General features: G+C 41.4%; 1 protein-coding gene and 1 long non-coding RNA gene across 4 annotated transcripts in view; one reads left to right on the top strand and one right to left on the bottom strand.

The window, feature by feature from the left end:
- The window catches only part of LOC146641275 (cyclin-dependent kinase-like 5), a 53,080-nt gene extending 45,383 nt beyond the window's left edge, over positions 1-7,697 (bottom strand). For 2 of the 3 annotated variants that reach the window (XM_085398159.1, XM_085398161.1), the window contains exons 1-3: positions 7,567-7,697; positions 5,366-5,587; positions 3,401-3,435 (exon numbers count right to left, since the gene is read on the bottom strand). In XM_085398159.1, coding sequence (XP_085254285.1) covers positions 3,401-3,435; positions 5,366-5,429 — 99 coding nt within the window. In that variant the 5' untranslated portion in view covers positions 5,430-5,587; positions 7,567-7,697. Of the gene's footprint in view, positions 1-3,400; positions 3,436-5,365; positions 5,588-6,252; positions 6,446-7,566 lie in introns of those variants that run through there. The other variant, XM_085398160.1, reaches the window with a different exon arrangement.
- Positions 7,698-13,220: 5,523 nt separating this feature from the next.
- On the top strand, positions 13,221-20,746 carry LOC146641274 (uncharacterized). Its single transcript, XR_014909657.1, has 3 exons — positions 13,221-14,041; positions 17,642-17,734; positions 19,776-20,746. It is a non-coding gene; the product is annotated as an uncharacterized LOC146641274 (long non-coding RNA).
- The last annotated feature ends 1,485 nt before the right edge of the window (positions 20,747-22,231 follow it).

The raw sequence follows: 22,231 nt of genomic DNA, 5'->3' as shown, positions 1-22,231 counted from the left end.
CAAACACATTCTGATTATTGCGTAGAAACTGAATGCACGTTTCCCTATTTCCATCCCTCCTATATCTGGCCCCACGTCTTTCTTGGATCTAATTATTCCTGTTAAATACATGTACTGGGTAGTGCAAGTACAAAGGGGCGTGTCACTGGTGAAATAAATGTGTTTTGTGAGAATGAGCAGCTGCAGTGCCATATAAATGCAGCCATTTTCTCTGGTCAGTGCACTTCCCTGCCCATCCTCACAGCATCATCAAAGCCTTGCTAAGCTTATGTGTTTTTCCGCTTACACACACGTGTGTGTGCGAGTGCGTGAAGAGTGTGTTTGACACTGTGCCAGCCTCTGTGTGTATGCACACATAATTATGCAGCATAGATCTGTGAGTTAGCCCTTGAAAAAACATGCCAGTTCATTCACGCTAACAATACAATATTTTCCAGATGGCACAGGTCCACATTGATCTGCAGCCAGAGCATTTATCCTCCGGTGCTTTCACACATCAACCAATAAAGTCACCAGCAGAAATTCCATCAAAAATGCATATATTACTGAGTTTCTAACCAACAAAAGGCCCAGGCAATGTGTGACAAAATGTCAGGCTTCTGGGGGCTCGTTTGTTTCGAGAAATCATTTTTTACCAAATAATGATCTAATTAAAAATGCATTCCAAAAACGCTTTACCAACTAATGAAAATGCGTTTCGTGATGTAGCTCGTTAATATACACGTGTGTATTTTTACCCAAAGCACTATTATCGCATCACGAACAGAAAAACATGAGTCTCATTGAGGAACAATGCACTCGTATCTGAGAGTCACTAGAACGGCAAAATCTTCCGAGATCACGAGCATTCAGCCATTATTGGTTGATTAGGTCAACAGTTTCTACAGATCTGTGTCTTCAAAGCTAAACTGGAGGTAAGTAAGTATCATGTTGCAAGATGAATATTGTTACCTTACAAAGCTACATGTATTGCATCCAACAACTACACTTTCCTTTAGCTTAAGTTGAGATCCACCATCTCCTTCGTGGATTAATCAGGCTTTAACCCCCAAATGTTCCTCTACCAGCTAAACAATCATCATCTCTGCTTGATGTTTGTGTCATTAAATCCAAATTAAACCAATGTGTAAAATAAAATATAGAGTACAGAAGAATATCACGCTCAGGTATAATGTCTTCTGAGCAGAGCCGTACACGCAGACATCTGAGGACTATACCAAAATCAGCATTATTTTTTTAAAAACAAAGCTCTGATGAGGTTTAGGATAGAGCTACCTAAACCTTGTCAAAACTTCCTCCGTCTCTGATTAGGCAACATATCAGCCTGGCAGATGTACGCTGACGCTGAGCTTTATTTCATCCTGTTCTGATAAACTTTTGTTGCTGAATTTTGACGCTGACGGGTTTTCGCACAAATGAAGACAATACCGAGAGCGTTGCAGACAGCAGCCGCCATCTGTGGTGCGAACCTAACGGCGGTTTATTGATGTGAGTTCTGTTGTTCGAAAACGGAGACATTGGCATTTGCGAACGCCTCGGCCTGTGATCAATCAGTTTGAATAATATTTATATCCTCGCTCCTATTTTTCCTCCCTCAACATCAACCCTTTGTGTTGTTGTCTTTTTATTTTTGTTATAACATTTAAGCTAACTGCCTGGCATTAGACACCAGGCCACTGGATAAACAGAGTAATATCACTTCTGTAATAAACATGATAAAATGAAGGCAGATGCATGGTAATTGTAGAGCAAGTAAAAAAAACCTGCTGAGGATTTTGATAGGAGAGGCTGAGAAAGTGTTTTTGTCTCCTTCTTGCAGATCTCTGTAAGTAGGAGGTAGTTAGCCTCTCTTATTCATACTGGATTGCTGTCAATTCCTGGCACAGCCTCTTCCTCACATGGACTGAGATGACAAGGCTGTGTGCAGTGTGGGTCGTCTGCTATATTTTTTTTTTTTTGTGGTTGTTTTGATTTCCTTTTTCTTTTCCTAAAAATTAACTGCTTAAACAGAGTCTCCTTTATGTGAATAAAAAAATCTAAGTAGTGGAAGAAATGAATTTATCCTTCAAAGCAGATCTTGCTCTCCTGAGTGGAGACAAAAGGACTATAACCAGTTATCCAGCAGTCTGCAGGAGCATCTGTAACTGTAACCCAATGCGACAACAACACTAAACAAAAACGGTGCGACCAGGTTCGTGAGGAGTGCTTGCTCCTTTGGAAAACAAACACGATCTAGATCAGAAGTTCTCTGGGCCTGATTCAGATAGCCTTTATCTCTTTATCAGGCAAACCAACATTACCCTCTGACCACCACACTCAAAGGACAAGGCTGGTGCTCCACAAACAAGAGCAAACATGTATGAATCAGGTCCCTGGATTAGCTATACCGCTCATTTCAGTATAACATATAGTTACAAAAATATGACCCAAAATGTCCACTGTTGCTCCATTTTATCATGTTATACCATGCTTTAAAAAAACAAGCTAAAACCATATAAAAAGATGGGTCGTGGATGGGTCTTTAAGCATGGCAATGACCCAAAACATACTGCCAAGGCAACTAAAGAAGAAGTACATTAAGGTCATGGAGTGGCCTAGCTGGTCTCCAGACATCAACACTACAGAAAATATGTGGAGGGAGCTGAAGCTTCATGTTTCCAAGCAGCAGCCAAGAAACTGAAAGGAGTTAGAGAGTTTCTGTAAAGAAGGAAGCTGGTGACCTACTACAAGAAACCTCTCACCGTTGTGCAACAACAACAGTTTTTCTACCAAAGTACTAAGTTGTGTCATGTTTTGCTTGAGGATCAAATACTAATTTCCCTCAGCAACATGCAAATCAATGTATAACTTTTATATAACGTATTTTTTCCCTCAATTTTTGGTTAATATTCCCTCTCTCCATTAAAATGAAACTAGCATAAATACAAGAGACTGTTGATTTCTTTCTAAGTGAGCAAAAATCAAATAATTATTTACCCCATTGCACTTCTAAAGCAGATCACGTATAATATTTAACTTCTTAAGAAAGAAATCATCACAGTACTGGTAGCTTTTTTGTAAATGTTACTTTAACAGAAGCAACGCAACTGTTCGACCATAAATTATACACATTTGTGCTCTAGTGAGTATTTACAGCAGTGTATGTGAGATTAGCTTGAGCCATAAAACACTGCCCCGGTTCACCGTAAGGAACAATCGAGTCACCAAGTGCAACAGCGTGACTCATTTATGTGTTTTTTACAGAAAACAACAGAGCTCCACAACACAGAGGAATAAGCACATTCTGGCTTTACTGTTAGTTTTTCATGAGTTTTGCTGACAAACATAAATCTTTTGCCCTTTAAAACTTCGTTTTTTCATATTGACAGTGTATTACAAACATAAATAATGTGAACCTTACCTTGTGTCGGCACTTCAGAACAACACCATAGGCACCTGAAACAGAAGCAAAAAGCAAGATTACTTTAATTTCCTTTACTGTTTATTCATCCATTCAGAGTAACTTTTTCTTTCAAGTAGAATCAATAATAGTAAATAATAAAACAAAAAATCAGCTTGAAACTCTGTAATTAACATGCCACCATGATCTACAGCCATAAACAAACAAGGAGTATTACTCCAACTGAGAAGAGAAAAGCTTTTGAAATAACCCCTTCGAATGCTTCCTATATGTTCGCATGAACTACACATGAACTAACCCCCCCCCCCACCTCCCCTTTATAAAAAGGACAGGTGGTCCAGAAAGTAGGACACAAGTGTTGGCAAGCTACTGTAGATCTGATGTTATCGACCCTGGCAGTCACACACATGCATCCCCCGAGGGTTCGAGAGGAATTCTTGGACCAAGCAGACATATGACGAATGGATCTGTGCTCCTTTACGAGAACATCAGTGCTGAGAAGTTATCTGCTCTACAGTCGAACACACTTTAAAGACTAAAGCTATGGGGTCTATGTATTATTTATACAACTGTAACAATTTTAACTTGTGTCTTTATTATTATTAATATAATCCAAGACTCAATTTCACCTCTTGAACGTGTAATTATCTTGGGTACGCGCCACCCAGAAGACAGTGGTGAGTAAGAAACGTGTAATAACACATCAAGCTATATGTTGGACTGAGGATGTGCTGTGCACATAGCATAACCACCATAACCATACACAACAGCATCCTTAAACTCTTGTTTATTTTCACTAAATCAGCCACCTTCAGCATCTTAGTTTGGCTTTAATCTTCACATGTACTTCCAGCGGTTCCAGCAAGCATGACCGCCACCAGTGAAAAATCCACTGACTAACAAGAAACCAAACTGGACAGGATTTTTTTGGTGTATGCAGCCTGGTTTCATGACAATTTAGGACATTTTGTATGTCATTAGTAAAGCAGGGACACATTAGCCACATCTCTTACCCCATTCCTACTAAATTAGTGCACAAAAAGCTGCAAAACGTGCCTGAAGTATTAAAAGATGGAAAATAATTTCTCCCGTTCATTTCCGTCCTTCAATGAAGAGCTGGAGATAACTGCACATAATTCAGTGTATTTTTAATTGCTGGGGTGAGCTGCATGCACTTAGCACTTAGTACTAAATCATTAACAAAACTGACTGACCTCAAGATCACTGAGGAAAAATCTATGATGCTGGGATCAAGCGGAGCATACAGTGCAATGAGTGCTACGGCAGGAAACGGGGAGATGAGCAGGAAAATTTCTACAACTTTTACAGTTTAATGTGACACTAAAAGTGCTGACTTCCTTCCCAACCGGCGCATCATCGGACAGGCACGCAGCTTTTAAAATCCAGCTCGAGATTTCCCCGCGTCTTTCTGCCACGCATTATAAAACTTCTAAGACGTGGGAGTAGAAGAGTAAGGGTGTAAAAACTAGGACGTGTGGGTGGCCTCCCTTCAGGGCTACTGCCACTTTCTATCAACCAAGTAGCTCAAGGCAAAACAAAAGCCAGGAGAAGCATTTCAGGGGAATTTAACTATCACACAGCCATGCCCTGCTGATATTTACTACAATAAAGCAAAAGAAATCCCCAAACCACCACTTCATTTATCCAATAAGAACATGAAAGTATGAATCACATTAAAGCATCTAGCTTCAGTTTGTCACATTTAAATTCTTTTGGATAAATAAATATAAAACAGACGCCCTTGACCTTAATAAGCTGTAAAGGTCAGGCTTTTAATGGGCTTGTTCTGCAGGCAAATTGGTTAAAAACAATCAACCGATGGCTCACTAAAAAGCCATGCAAGTGTGCATGAAAGGCTGGACTGGACTAGTTCTTACTATCTACTGCAGACTGAAAAACAATCGCACAAAACAGGCTTTTCAGCAAGTAAATGACCGCACTTACCTTCACCCACAATCCCAAGGACTTCAAATTTATTCATTACATCACCAAGGTCAGGGATCTTCATGAAGTCAAAAGGTATGCTGTGTGAGGTGGGTGGAGCTCAGGCTCGGGGGCCCCGGCTACAGGACTGCATGAGTCGGCCAGCTGTCGGCTCCTGAGAGGCGAACGCCTGATGTAAGCCATAATATCCGTCACATGCCTCCGTCAGTGCCTCGTCTTCACCTGCAGGAAAACAATGCACCAAATCAAAATAGATAAAGAGCCCTCTTAGCTCAGAGTTAAAAGAAAATCTACCGATACTGAATTCACGAAAGCTTGAGAAAAAATGAATCTGTGTCACAAAACTAGCAATCCTTTAGTTAAAGGGTGATTCCTGCTTTGTATAGGTCCCTTTTATTAAGCTGGAGGAGTTTAGAAAGGGTGACTAGAAAGAACAATAATCAAAATGGGTGAAGAAGGGGCTGAAATGTCCCAACTTTTGGTCCCTATTAAAATAAAAAAGCAGGATCCAATTCCCAGAAAGCAGTTTAATACAATCTATCACTCGTCCTCCTTTGCCTGCACGCCCTCATTTCTCGATCTCCATGCCCACAGTTTTAAAACACAGGCTTTCTCCCAGCTAATTGATATCTTCAGCTTTACTAAAGATAACCCTGATCATATCACAAGGGTTATTTTCTCAAGACTTGACGAAGCTCCTCTAGAGCCACAGAAGACACTGCACAAGGGTATTAACAGCCTGTGCAGGCTCCACATACCGAGCGAATAGACGCGAATGTGTGAAATCAGTGGACTGTCTCGTCAGTATAAATTAAGTAAATAAAAAGGTTCCATATTATAGTTTACAGAACCTGATGAAAATGATGGTGAAAATAGTAAATTCCTACCTGTTTAGAGAGAGTGAAAGGGCACCGCACGCATTTTGAACGTGATCAAAGGATTTCCTCTGGTATCCACACACTCTTTATTGAATCAGATAAGACTCCAGATACCACTTTCTCCATTTCATCTTCTCCTAGCTGGAAAGCTCAAGGACTTGTGTAGCCTACACACACACTCACACACACACTTGCAATCTCCTACAGAGCTGTGGGCACAGGAGCTGCTCATCACTATGCAAAAACCTCGGCACCAAAATAAACTGAGTCTCCCTGAACACCAAATATCGCTGTGTGGTCTGTTACTCCCTTATCTTACTCAGCAGCAAACCCTCAACTGTAGGCTAAACTCAAACACTTTTCACCTCGCAGAAAATGCCTTTTATTTTTCACTCATGAGTGTGTTTCTGTGCTTCCTTTGGTCCATTTCAGCTTGCAGCCTACATGAGGTGGCATGCAAGCCTATTGTTTTTCCCAAGCAGATTTTTGCCAACTAACCCACCAGGCCCACTCCTGGAAGGATAATATGATCAGGAATGCACAGTGCATGGCTGTAGATCGTATATTTTGTCTCTATCAACAGCATGACTCATGCGTGGTGCGTGGAATTGAAAATGCAGAACCTCCAAAATCTCTTCATATGATCAGTGCACTAGTATTTATGCAGAATTGTGTCTTTCTGATGATTAAAATTTGACAAAGTGGTGGAAATTTGTAGAAAAAACAACAACAACAACAACAACAACAACAAAGGGATCCATCTAACAACGTCACTCAGGTTTAGAGTAACGTGATTTTTTTGGGTTAATTGCACACAATTACGCAAACAACAATAGACACAAGTTTAAATTTAAGATAAAATTATGGTTGAAAAAAGGAAAAGAAATTTACTGCTGTTTATGTAAAAATCTCACCTGCATTTGTGGTGTTGCTTCTTATAACAAGTCTCTCACATTCTTAACAGCTACAAAGGTGAAATGTAGCTGTCACAAATCATCATTTTTAACTGTAGCCTGTGTATCTAATTGTGTATATATGCACATATGTATGCGTGTGCGTGTGTGAGAGAGACAGGGAGCTATGACTGCCCACAGACTGACTGTAGCGCCCACATTTTTAATGCAGAGCAACAGCAAACCCAACAAGTCAAACATATGAAGCCAACTTAACAGAAATTAACAGTTTTTTTCCCTAGTTGTTGTTGAACCAGCTGATTCAGAAAACATGCATAACAAACCTCCCGCCTGCCTTAACACATAAGAGATCCGAGTCACCCTCGCAGGTTAAGTGTTACCCAAGTAAAAATAAAAAAAAACTACTCACTCAGTCACTGTTTTTGGGGAAAAACGATGGAAACAGGCCCATATAAATATATCCACCCACCAACGACGTTATTTTCATTGCAGCAGGCAGCTACAGTAACTGGATCGTGCGGTTGACAAGCTCCGAGCCCATCGCCAGGCAACAGTTCGAGCGACGTGACAGCGGCCAATGAAAATGCTCGGAACTGTTGTTTATTCCAACTCCCCCTTAGTTTCAGCCAATTACAGCACAGATGGCTTCCGGAGAGAGGGGGGGCGAGGCGAGGGTTGCTGAAAACTGTGTTGCGGTCTGAGGGTGTTTGGTATGAAGGTGGGATATTATTGTTCTAATTTCTCAATTACATAATTCTGGCAAATCACACCCCGCGTTCAAATATGACAACATAATTTAGCTAAAGGCCACTCCAAAGTACATAAAGAGGCAGAAAGATTGCCTTTTAAGGATGTTCTGATGTAAGGTGTATACACAAGCTACATTAGAGAGGAGTAAGTGCCTTGCTTAAGGGTAAGGGTAAAAACTGGACAAAACAAACTACAAGAGAGAGTAAGTACACGTTAATGGTGTGTAATAGTGGGATATAAATGCATCAGGGAGTGAATGAGCCATAAATTGAGACTCCCAGCTGCAGTCTCAAAACTTAGAGTGGAATGTGAAGAAACTGCTGTGACTTTATATCCAAATCGTGTGCATTGTTTTCAAGAGAAATCCACTGTAGCTAAACACAGGCTGGGCTGCACTTTTTGCAATGCCAGTTTTCACCACTAGGTGGTGCAGTGAGCCAGTAGAACTTATTAATTTAATTACTTATTTAATCGGTAAAGTCATGAAGAACACATTCTTAGTTAAAATGATAGGATGTGGAAAGGAAAAGATTCACGATTCAAGATTCATTATAAAGCCTGTCAACAGAATCTGCAGCAAAGGTACTTTACAGGTATTGTATTTTTCGGACCATAAGGCGCACCGGATTATAAGGCGCATTAAGCGAAACAAAACAGTCAGATAAGTCAAACTTTACTCAACTCATTGTTCTTGCTTCCTCCACTTCCGTACCATTGATTCATTAATGTTAAATTCTCCAGCAGGTACTCTATTCCAATGTTGTTGCAATATATTAATGACCAACCTCTTATTGTGGATGGATTATCTCAGTTGTTCTCCTGACTGACGTTTGGTCCGTTTACAGCATCCTGCCATGCGATTGCATTTGTCCCTAACCATAGGGAACCCTCACGTTAACTTTTATCTAATTGAAAAAAGTTAGCATTCATCCTCCAGCTTTACTGTGTTTATGTTATGCTAACATAGCTATGTCGCTAGCGATCAGATAGCACATCATTATATACCAGCTAGTCCAACTTCAGTAACCCTACAAACGTCACTGCTGTTTAGTTTTCAGTCTTCATTTATGTTGGAAGTAAAAGCAGAGCTGTCTGTTTTAATTTTTTCAGAAATCTCTCAGTCAGAACATGCTATATCATGTTTAGGTGGAAACTAGCGAGCTAACTTCCTACTAACTTCTAACTCAGTTAAATTTAATAAATTCAGTTTTCATAGATGCCTGGATGTTAAACATAATTGTTACACCTGGTAAAACAGCAACGCTGATGATTTTATTAAAGATAAAAGAATTTAGACAGTTTTTTACTCTCATTGATGCTGCAGTGCTCGTTTGACTTTGGGACCTGAAGCGGAGTTTGGACCCGGATAATGCTCTGACAATCCATCAAGCGGTGCAGCTTTGTAGCTTACCAAAGTCATACTAAAACATTTTTTCACAGATTTCTCATGTACCACGTAAAATCGGTCCGAGGTCAGTAAGCACAACCAGAATTCATACATAAGGCGCACCGGATTATAAGGTGCACTGTCGATTTTTGAGAAAATCTAAGAATTTTAAGTGCGCCTTATAGTCCGAAAAATATGGTACGCTATTATTTCCAAAGGCATCACCACAGGAGACACAGTAGTCTGAAAGCCTTGATCCATCTTGCATTTCTTCATATTTCTTTAGGAAAACTGGAAATAGGTGCAGCAATTTCTTGAAATATCTGCAAACATACGTGGAAATATAGAATATGAGGCCAATACAGAGTTTCTTGAAAGTTAAAATTTGGTACAACCACCTTTACTTCCCAGCCTAAACTCTCTTAGACAAGCTTTCTTGTAACTTCTTTAAGTAGTCTGCAGGCTTCTCAAAGGACATTTCATCACTCTTCTATGAATGTTCACTGTGTTAGGTTCTGTTCTCTGCTGAGATGATCACTCACTGCTTCAAAGATGTTGAGGCCCAGGCTAGATGCAGATAACTGCCAGGTGCATCTCTCAGGTCCTGTGTCAGGTCTTTGCTGGATTTATTTTGCTATTTCTTAACGACGTGACTTCCAGATAATGTTCATCTGCTGTAGATTGTTGTTTGTTTGTTTTTTCTAGATCTGCCACGTCTTCTTTTTGTCCTCCACCTTTCCAGTTTCATTAAACTTTTAAGGAGGCACTGCACACCCTACCAGGATATGCCAAGTTTTCAGCTAAGAGTTGTTTGGGAAAACTGCTATCGTATTCCTGTCAAAATGTGCTATTTTTGACATTTCTCATTGATTTAGCTAAAGAAATTAATATCTAACTTAAAATTGGTTCTTTGGTAAGTTTTCTGTTATGTATAGACACAAAACTGCTCCCTCCCTTGAGTTGGGGGGCTTTATGTGTGTGTGAATGATTCATAGATATGTATTAAGTGGCTTAACAAAAAACAAACAAACAAACAAATCCTCTGAAAATGGTCAGGTAAAAGGACTGGATTGAAAATGAGTGAGAAAGCCAATGTCCAAAGACAAACTTTCAAAGACCTTTAGAAAGCTTGGCGAACTATTGCTCTAAAAATGACAAGAAAGTCTAGATAACTGAACAACATATGAAGAAATAAAGAGTGACTCAAGACACAAGTACTGTACATTAATCTGATAGGAGTATAAATGCCCAGAAATGCTGCTTTTCTTTCTGCTCTATCCCTCAATTCAGAGACCCGTCAACAGCTACAAGGGTCTGAATTTGAATTTGATCTATCCAAAGGAGGTCTCAGGGTCACCTGATCCAGCTCTGACTGTAAGCTTTATCACAATGGAAAGTTTAAACCCTGACCTTAAAAGTAGAGTTGGTGTTTGTCTCTTAAACCTGAGGAGCTGGAGCTAAAGGAGGGCAGATAGCTTCTGCCTTCCACTCTCATAAAGCAGCAGGTTGCTTGATGTGGGGTTTCTTGTCATTTACAAAGACTGTTTAAAACTCGCCCTTTGAGGACACAAAGACAGTTTGCACCCTCCCTGAGGAAAAACATATGCACAGAAACGTAAGGTGCCCCATTAAGACAAAGTTCACTCATACAGATACAGGCAAAACAACAACTGTACACACATTAATTTTATTGAGTAAATTATTTATTTTCCAGGTGATTGTAACACTCAGAGAGCATTCCTGTCTTATTAATGTCAGCTGAATACCCACGGGGCTGTAAAACCTTATCACTGCACATGTTAACAATGAGCAGCCATCATGCTTTGTGTGCAACATTTCAGATACAGCTTACTAGATTAATTCCAAATTAATTTTTAGTGTGCAGAAAGCAACTTGTTTTTCCCCTTCCTGCCTATTTTCATTCAAAACCTGCTGCATAACTTTTTGAGTGTTTGTGCTGACCAATGCTGCCACCGACAGGATTGTCCTGAAACTGAATGAATCCAGGCTGTACTGTGGTCTTAAAGAAAGCATGTGTGTGTACTTTGAGATTTCACCTGCATTTAAAAACATAGTCCGTTAATAAAAAGTCATTTTAATTAGTGATTAATTGATATCTAATGTCATTTATTTTGTTAAATTTGATTATTCATTGACTAACTTTCCATTTTTTTCACTTTAGATTTTCTTTTTTAAAGCACCTTGAGGGGACTGTTGTTGTGATTTGGTGCTATATAAATAAAACGGAACTGAATTGAAATGCAGTTTCCAAATATGTTAGCCGATCCCTCTAAACAATCCTGAAGTCAGTAATGACTGAGCTCATCAGGTTTTCTTCAGTTTGTCATGATGTGAGTTAACTGGGAGGCTTAGAGGTAAAGTTTGCCATCAACATGGTCATCATCTCCTTCAAGGATGTCCTTGAAAGGAATCAGCCTCGAAATTATGATTTAGTGTATCAAGGTTTATTTTTCCAACTTCAAACCAACTGTGAATCAAGAGTGTAACCAGGGAAAGGACACAGAAAGCTTTTTATCATTTCTCAAACTTGTGCCTATTCATCTCCTCTGTCCTCATCCTTCCCTCGACATAGAAATCACTCTCAGGACACCATGTTGAAGGATATCTGCGTTCCAAAATGCACCTTGAGAAAAGAAGTGGCTTGATAGAGGAACTCTAATCAAGGTTTCTCAGATTTAACCTTTGGAAAAGTGTTTTTTCCTTCAAATTATAAAAGAGGTGCAGCACACTGCTGGAGTATACAAACTGTGGAGGACTCTAAACAATTTGTCCTCACTTCAGAATGGAAAGTAAAAGAAAAACAAGCTTAGGCCTTCAGCCAGTTATTCTTAAATTTACGGATAAATAAAGTTATTTTTTAAACTAACATACTCTCCAGTCAACAAAACTGCTGCCTATGTGAAGCAGAGTCTGTGAATGTAATATAGTGATCCAAAAGTGATCCCAAGGAACACAAGAGCCAAGGAAAAAATGAAGAAAGGAAGCAAGGTGGAAAAGTGAGAAATAAAAAGTGGAAAATAAAACATGAATCTGTCAGGAAGTCCAAATGAAGACTGTCACAAGTACCAAGTAAAACAGGAAACAACTCAAAAGACAGACAAGCAGACTGACCCTAAACATGATGCAGAGAAAGTGGAAAGTACATACCTAGTGGAGTAAAGTGATGTGGAATATGTTATGGTTTATTTAATTGGGTAAATCTTATTTGATGAGACCTAATTGTCTGTGTTATTAGCTATAATTTTACACTTGCTGAAATATTAATACAGTTACAGTCATTATTTAATCCATAATCACGACTGCCATCACCATCTTAATCAATGCAGGAGGCACCACTTTCTAACTTGTATTTACAGGGATAATAAAACTATGCTCCTTGCAGCAGTTGCTGCAGCCATAAAATCCATTAATATGTCAGCCTGATGTTCATTACAAACCAGTTAACAAGACTCAGATCTATTTCCAAAATAGCCGGCTCATAGCTAGTAATACAGAGGAGAGACAATATTGGTAAAGAGCGAATAATAATAAACTTGAAATGTGTGAGGGCAGTGAAATTAGAAATATTAAGGGTGCCGGATGAGTGAAATACACAGCTGCAAAAAATTAGGAGAAAATTGAATTTATACAGCCTGATGAATGAAATATTTCAGGTGAAAATCTAAATTGGATTGTTGAGAAACATTTGAAAACCTAAATCATCAAGCTTTTCAGGCCTAGATTCAATAAAATGGAAAACACAGACTTATTTTTTAATGTGGCTCAGCAATGTGCTTATATGCACTCCTGTAATGTCTGTGCATGCTCCTTACAAGGCAGTCGATGGTTTCTTAGAGGATCTCTTCTCGGGCCGTACACTCAAAAAAGTGAAATTTGGTGGTTATTGCATTTACAAGACTCTAACATGTAATTTGAACACAATGAATTTATGTTTCTAAGGTGAACGTAATAAAATCATATAAGATCTACAAGAAATTTACCAACTTAGCGCCTCTTAAATTTATTCTTGTTGATATGACATGATAAAATCTAACAAGAGTGGTTAGCTGCCTTAAAGACTCGCGATATCACAAGATCACGTGAGATTCTAAACAACAAGAGGCAGGAAAGCACATGGTTTGCTTCACGGTCATCTTGGAAAGGTAAGAGTGAATCTATCTTCATCCATCTTGATGAAAATACTTTTTGCACAAAGGTATCATTAGTTTGTCGATTCTTTTCAGTTCTATTTATTCACATTTGTTTTTTTGTTTTTTTTAAAAAAAATATCTGTTTGTTTATGCCATTCTAGCTAGCTAACACGTTAGTGCAAGAATATAGCACAATGTCATGCTAGCATGATAGCCTAATATGAAAGACTTAGCTACTCCAAATATAGATATTGTTTATAACTTAACCTCTGCACATAAGCTAGTTTGGCTCTACCACAGAGACTGTTGTGATAAATTTACATTTTACGTGTGGGTTGTTGAAATTTGTAAGTTTGTAAGTTGCAACTGATGGACAGTGGTTTATTTAACAATTTATGTGTTTTTAGTACACTGAGGAGGAAAGACAAAACATGAACAGATATGTTTTCCTGTTTTTTAATTTTTTTGAAATTTAATATTTTTCTACTTAATAAACTTGGAGACTTGCAGTTCCCTCCTGTAAAGATAATAAATGTTTAATCTTATCAGGTGGTGAAAGGTCTGGAGAGCTGGCAGGCCAGTTCATCAAATTCATGGTGAGCTAATATTTTTCTTAAAAATTATCACATTCCTATGTTAAAAATGTAATATATTCATTTGTAGGTGACATATAGTTTTGAGACCAAGAAAACATTGCATTCTGATTTTATGTACACATCATCTAAACTTTCTTGAATTGGGGGTATGGCATGATTAAATTAATACACCATCCATCCATCCTCATCCGCTTTGTCCGGGGCCGGGTCGCGGGGGCAGCAGCCTAAGCAAAGAGGCCCAGACCTCCCTCTCCCCAGCCACCTCCTCCAGCTTATCCGGGGGAATACCAAGGCGTTCCCAGGCCAGCCGAGAGATATAATCTCTCCAGCGTGTCCTGGGTCTGCCCCGGGGCCTCCTCCCGGTGGGACATGCCTGGAACACCTCACCCAGGAGGCGCCCAGGGGGCATCCTTGTCAGATGCCCGAACCACCTCAACTGGCTCCTTTCGATGTGGAGCAGCAGCTGCTCTACTCTGAGCCCCTCCCGGATGGCCGAACCTCTCACCCTATCTCTAAGGGAGAGGCCAGCCACCCTTCGGAGGAAGCTCATTTCTGCCGCTTGTATCCGCGATCTCGTTCTTTCGGTCACTACCCACAGCTCGTGGCCATAGGACGTAGACCGACCGGTAAATTGAGAGCTTCGCTTTTACACTCAGCTCCCTCTTCACCACGACGGACCGGTGCAGCGTCTGCATTACTGCAGCTGCAGCCCCAATCCGTCTGTCGATCTCCGGCTCCCTTCTCCCATCACTCGCGAACAAGACCCCGAGATACTTGAACTCCTCCACTTGGGGCAGGAACTCATCCCCGACCCGGAGTGGGCACTCCACCCTTTTCCGGCTGAGAACCATGGCCTCAGATTTGGAGGTGCTGATCCTCATTCCCGCTGCTTCACACTCGGCTGCAAACCGTTCCAGTGCGAGCTGGAGGCCCTCACCCGATGAAGCCAACAGAACCACATCATCTGCAAAAATCAGAGATGAGATTCTGAGGCCACCAAAGCGAAAGCCCTCCGCCACTTGGCTGCGCCTAGAAATCCTGTCCATAAAAATTATGAACAGAACCGGTGACAAAGGGCAGCCCTGGCGGAGCCCATCACCCACCGGGAACGAGTCCGACTTATTGCCGGCAATGCGAACCAAGCTCTTGCAACGGTTGTATAGGGATCGAATGGCCCGTAGCAATGGGCCAGACACCCCATATTCCCGCAACACCTCCCACAGGACACCCCGAGGGACACGGTCGAATGCCTTCTCCAAGTCCACAAAACACATGTAGACTGGTTGGGCAAACTCCCATGCACCCTCAAGTATCCTGGAGAGGATGAAGAGCTGGTCCAGTGTTCCGCGACCAGGACAGAAACCGCATTGTTCCTCCTGTATCCGAGGTTCGACTAACGGACGAACTCTCCTTTCCAGCACCCTGGCATAGACTTTCCCAGGGAGGCTGAGGAGTGTGATCCCCCTGTAGTTGGAACACACCCTCCGGTCCCCTTTCTTAAAGATGGGGACCACCACCCTGGTCTGCCAGTCCACAGGTACTGCCCCTGATCTCCACGCAACATTGCAGAGGCGTGTCAACCAGGACAGCCCTACAACGTCCAGAGCCTTCAGGAACTCGGGGCGGACCTCATCAACACCAGGGGCTCTGCCACCAAGGAGTTGTTTAACTGCCTCAGTGACCTCGCCCCCGGAAATTGGCGGGTCATTCCCCTCATCCCCAGACTCTGCTTCCTCCTCGGAAGACGTGTCAGTGGGATTAAGGAGGTCCTCGAAGTATTCCTTCCACCGCCTGACAATTTTCTCAGTCGACGTCAGCAGCGCTCCGCCAGCTATACACAGTCCAGGTAGAGCACCGCTTTCCCCTCCTGAGACGTCTGACGGTTTGCCAGAATCTCTTCGATGCAGTCCGAAAGTCTTTTTCCATGGCCTCTCCGAACTCCTCCCACACCCGAGTTTTTGCTTCAGCCACCGCCCGAGCCGCATTCCGCTTGGCCTGTCGATACCTGTCGGCTGCCTCCGGAGTCCCACAGGCTAACCAAGCCCGATAGGACTCCTTCTTCAGCCTAGTGGCTCCCTTCACCTCTGGTGTCCACCATTTGGTTCGGGGATTACCACCACGGCAGGCACCAACCACCTTGCGGCCGCAGCTCAATGCAGCAGCTTCGGCAATGGAGATGCTGAACATGGTCCATTCGGACTCAATGTCCCCAGTCTCCCTCGGAATGCTGTTGAAGCTCTGCCGGAGGTGTGCGTTGAAGATCTCGCGGACTGGGGCCTCTGCTAGACGTTCCCAGCACACCCTCACTACGCGTTTAGGTGCACCAGGTCTGTCCAGCGTCTTCCCCCGCCACCTGATCCAACTCACCACCAGGTGGTGATCAGTTGACAGCTCAGCCCCTCTCTTTACCCGAGTGTCCAGAACATATGGTCGCAGGTCTGCTGATACGATTACAAAATCGATCATCGACCTACGGCCTAGAGCGTCCTGGTGCCACGTGCACTTATGGACACTCTTATGTTCGAACAGGGTGTTCGTTATGGCCAAACTGTGATTAGCACAGAAGTCCAATAACAGAGCACCGCTCGGGTTCAGATCAGGGAGGCCGTTCCTCCCAATCACGCCCCTCCAGGTCTCGCTGTCGTTACCCACGTGAGCATTGAAGTCTCCCAGCAGGACAACAGAGTCTCCAGGTGGAGCACCCTCCAGCACCCCCCCCCCCCAGGGACTCTAAGAAGGCTGGGTACTCTGAACTGCCACTCGGCGCATAAGCGCAGATGACAGTCAGGACCCGTTCCCCGACCCTAAGGCGCAGGGAACAAACCCTCTCGTCCACCGGGAAAAACCCCAACGTACCGGCAGCAAGCCGAGGGGATATTAGGATACCCACCCCAGCCCGCCGCCTCTCACCAAGGGCAACTCCAGACTGAGACAGAGTCCAGCCCCTCTCCAGGAGACTGGTTCCAGAGCCCAAGCCATGTGTAGAGGTGAGCCCGACTATATCTAGCCGGTACCTCTCAACCTCACGCACTAACTCAGGCTCCTTCCCCACCAGAGAGGTGACATTCCATGTCCCTATTGCCAGTCTTGGCAGCCGGGGGTCAGTCCGCCAGGGCCTCCGCTCCTGGCCGCCACCCGGCACACAATGCACCCGACCCCTATGGCGCCTCCTGCGGGTGGTGAGCCTGCGGGAGGATGGGCCCATGTCTCCTCTTCGGGCTGTGCCCGGCCGGGCCCCATGGACTAAGGCCCGGCCACCAGACGCTCGCCCTCGGGCACCCTCCCCGGGCCTGGCTCCAGGGCGAGGCCCCGGTAACCCTATCCCGGGCAGGGTAAACTGTTCCCTCGGTTTCCTTTTCATAAGGGTCTTATGAAAAGGTAATTTGTGTAAATTAATACACAAATTACAAAACAATATTAAAATGACAGACTTGTCTAAAATGCATAAATACTATTTGAAAAGATTAAGACCGTAAAACAATAGCCTCTGTATTTCTCACAAATTCCTGGTAATTCAACTAAAAGTTCTTTAATCCCACTGCTAGGTCGTTGAGATGGATTTCCGTATATATTTGTTTTTTTCCCCCTCTGTGTATAAAGACTGATGCTGTTGAAATCAGAAGAGAATACATCGCCAAAGGTCTTTGCGTGTACCTGAATGAAGATCCTGAGAAGCTGGTGAAGAATTACCTGGTATGTTAACTTGCCTGTATCCTTAACTAAGGAGATGATCAAAGATAAGCTTGAACTACATACAAAAAGTTTCAGGGATGGGGTTTTCCTATAAATTACCGGTGGCTGTAAAAAATACCTTTTAACCCTCTGTAGAACCTGGGACCATTTCGTGGCCTTTGCGTTTTTTAATTCCACGCCATTTCCACTGTGTTTAATGGAGTATAGCCAAATTTTCAAACATGTATTTTTTTCCCATTTTATTTTAAAATTTCAGTCTGAGTTTTTTAAATGAGCTTAAATGGCTGAATAAAAGGCATACATCCACTATCGAACCTCGTGGCCGATTTCTGCCCCTTGAAACCCATTATAAACGCTATTTTTCACTGCAAATTAATTACGGTCAAAGGGATCGTCGATGTTTAAGTTTCATTTTCATTTTGGAGGAGGCCTTAGAGTTGTAATTTTTTTATTTGTCCACCGGGTGGCGCCCTTGCTTCACATTTGACCCCTGCTGGAAAACAGCGGGCTGCTTAAACAGACCTGCGGGAAAGGAAGCCTGATTCCCGGCGTGCAGCAGCGGCTTCGCCCGCTGATCGGGCGGGACCATTTTCGGTCCCTAGGACCGTGAGAGGGTGCATTTTTTTTTTTTTTTAATTTTTTTTTAGTCAACAGGAAATGACGTATTTGTTGTCACGTGGTATCGGACGTGTGTGCTGGAAAAAGGAGTCCCCGGTGATCGTGCCCCGGTGATCGTCGCGACTTACCCCGGGAAGATGCACTTTTTTCGGCCTAGAGGAGCAGCATTTGCCGCCTGGAGACCATTTTCTGGTCCTGAAAAAAAAAAAAAAAAGGCGATCGAAATGACTGTTGGTGCCAATCTTTAGTCCATCTAAAGGCCTAATTATAATAACAATTGAATATTACCTCAAATGGTTTTTTTGGAAAATATTCAAGTTTTATGTTTTTTGGGGCAAAAAAAGCAGTGCGCTCATGTGACGAAACCGGGATATAAAGGGTTAAAATCCGCGAAATGTAATTAAAACTTGACATGAATATTTCAAGGAGAAGTAGGTCTAAAAGATTGACTAATTTAAAGTGGAATAAAATATTAATATATAAATTTTTTATAGCACTTTTTTGGGCGTGGTCGATTAGGACAGATAGTGTGTGCATTTTATGAAATGCGCTCCTGCAAAAAAAATAAAAGTGGATCGAAATGAATGTTGGTGCCAATCTTTGGTCCATCTAAAGGCCTAATTATAATAACAAACAAATATTACTTCAAATGTTTTTTTTGGAAAATATTTAGTTCTTTTGTTTTTTGGGGCTAAAAAAACAGGGCGCTCATGTAATCAAACTGGGATTTAAAGGGTTAAAACAATGAAAATATAATTAAAACTTGACATGGATATTTTAAGCAGAAGTAGTTTTAAAAGATTGACTAATTTAAAGTAGAAAAAAATATTAATATATAACATTTTTAGAGCACTTTTGGGGCGGGACAATTTTTGGTCCCGAGGTTCACGAAAGGATGGGATTTTGAGGTTCTACCAATAGGAAAAGTAAGAGCTTTAAGTTTCTCACTGGATACTACACACACCATTCTTGAGTGTTTTATACTATCATTATTATAATATCATTATAATAACCTCATTCATACACACATTCATACAAGATTTTTATGTAACATTTACACTTCAATGGATGTATCAGGAGCAACTTGGGGTTCAGTATGTTACCCATTGATAGTTTTAGTATCAGATTAGAGAAGCCAGGGATTAAACCAGTAGACAACTTGCTCTACCTCCTGTGCCACAGTCACCCCTATCACAAGATTTTGAAAGACAGGACATTGTTGAGGTATTGAATGAACTTCTCATGAGTCAGGAAAAATATCGGGCAGTCATTTTTGATTACATTTACATTATTATAAGGCTTGAATGAATAAAGCTTTTAGGTATTTTACATTAATGTAAAACATATATTTACTTTTAAAACTGTTTGCAATGGACATTAGTGAGAAATCATTATCTTTTTTTTGTTTGTTTTATTGTCACAGGAAGTTGATAAAAAGCATCGCCACTGCCATAGCAGAGACAGTCTTTGGAATCTGTGTCATTCGGTCAGAGGGTGCGGAGCCTGGCGATGACCCTCAGGATGTTGTGATTGTTCTAGAGGGGGTGGAAGTGATGGGTGAGTTGGGCAATGTAGTTTTTGCAGTGACAATGTTGCTTGGTCTGGTCTATTCACTGAACCTGAGCTACCCTCTGGAACTCAGGTACACCTTTGAGGTCCTGCAGAAGATTCTTATGGAATTAGATGCACACAAACTATCCAACAGCACACAAAGTACAGGTTCTCAAAACGCTATTTTCTTGTTGAGAAATGTTCCCATTACAACAGCTACACCATGTAACTGGACCATGAACCTAAAATAATTGCAGATATTTTCTTTTTTGAAAGTGCATCTGTTGACCTTCAAAGTAGTTGTATTGGTCATCGGAAAATCACCTGCTTCAGCCATTCATTGTTGTTAAAAAATTGTTTTAACAGGTTAACTTTCCACTTTGTCCACTACTTTTTTTCTGTTATGTAACTTGTACTTGCATTTCATGTATTCTTTATACATTATGTGAAATTTGCTATAAATTCAATAAATTGGAGAAAACAAAAAGATGTGTATGACAAATTTTTATTTACCTTTTAGATGTAATAGTGAAATGTATGTTAACCAGACTCTAGACTTTGTTAAATGCTCCAAAAAATTACTCTTTAAATTAACTTAAAATAATCATGGAAAGAATTTCCACGTGATTAAATTGCTTTCTATTAGCATTAAAGACTTGTGTTGGAATAACTTAATTTGTATGAGTTGGTTCAACTCAATTAACTTAAGCTGGGACCAAATTTAGTAAATTAGTTGGAGAAAACCTACTGAATTGAGTTGGAACAAAACTCTTTAAGTTGGATCAACACTATTAAAATATATTGGATCAAAATGCAGTAAATACGTTGATTCATCAATCTTTAATTAAGTTGATTCAACTTGAGTGCATTAAGTTGGAGTAACAGAATTGCATAATGCTAAAATAAAGCAATTTAATCACGTGGAAATTCTTTCCATGATTTTTTTATGTTCATTTAAAGAGTTATTTTTTTGAGTGTACACTCAAAAAAAATGAAATTGGGTGGTTGTTACATGCACAAGATCCAAACTTGTAATTTGAACTAAATAATTCCATGTTTCTATGGTGAACGTACTTAAATCATGTAGCATCTGCATGAAATCCAGCAACTTAATTTGTTCTTGTTGAGATGACATGATACAATCCAGTAAGAGTGGTTAGTTGCCTGGATCCAGCCACTCTTACTGGATTGTATCATGTCATCTCAACAAGAACAAATTAAGTTGCTGGATTTCATGCAGATGCTACATGATTTAAGTACGTTCACCATAGAAACATGGAATTATTTAGTTCAAATTACAAGTTTGGATCTTGTGCATGTAACAACCACCCAATTTCATTTTTTGAGTCGACTCACGAAATTCACAAGATCACATTAAAATCAAATCAAATCACTTTTTATTGTCACATCACATGTGCAGGCACACTGGCACAGCACATGCGAGTGAAATTCTTGTGTGCGAGCCCCACAAGCAACAGAGATGTGCAAACACAACAACACAAACGAGCAAAATACAAGAATGGCCAACCTGAAACTAATAAATATATGTACAATATATAATAGTGTATGCATTTCTGGATGTGTATACTAAATATTTTCCTACGTGTGTGTGTGTGTGTGTGTGTGTGTGTGTGTGTGTGTGTGTGTGTGTGTGTGTGTGTGTGTGTGTGTGTGTGTGTGTATACACATTTTTACAAATTAAATAGTAAAAAAATAAAATAAAATAATAATAATAATAAAATATATAAAATATACAGAGTTGAATATGTGCAAAACAAGTGGCATTTATATACAGTGTGGAGTGCATAATGTTGAAGTTCCAGTAGTGAAGCTGAGGTGTCTATGACGTGTTCAGCAGTCTGATGGCCTGATGGAAAAAGCTGTCTCTCAGTCTGCTGGTACGGGACCGGATGCTGCAGAACCTCCTTCCTGATGGAAGCAGTCTGAACAGTTTATGGCTGGGGTGACTGGAGTCCTTGATGATCCTCCCCGCTTTCCTCAGGCACCGCTTCCTGTAGATGTCTTGGAGGGAGGGAAGCTCACCTCCAATTATCCGTTCAGAGCACCGCACTACTCGCTGGAGAGCTTTGCAGTTGTAGGCGGTGCTGTTGCCATACCAGGTGGTGATGCATCCAGTGAGGATGCTCTCAATGGCACAGCGATAGAAGGTCCTGAGGATGCGGGGGCTCATGCCGAATCTTTTCAGTCTCCTGAGAAAGAAGAGGCGCTGCTGCGCCTTCTTCACTGTTTTGTTTGTGTGTACTGACCACGTAAGATCCTCAGCCAGGTGTACGCCAAGGAACCGGAAGCTGCTCACTCTCTCCACAG

Source organism: Rhamphochromis longiceps, linkage group LG23, assembly GCF_057381845.1.
Source record: "Rhamphochromis longiceps isolate RC_006_pf linkage group LG23, R_longiceps_female_GT1.1, whole genome shotgun sequence".
NCBI lineage: Eukaryota > Metazoa > Chordata > Actinopteri > Cichliformes > Cichlidae > Rhamphochromis > Rhamphochromis longiceps.
Note: the sequence above shows the minus strand (reverse complement) of the source record. Positions and strands in the feature narration are given on the sequence as shown.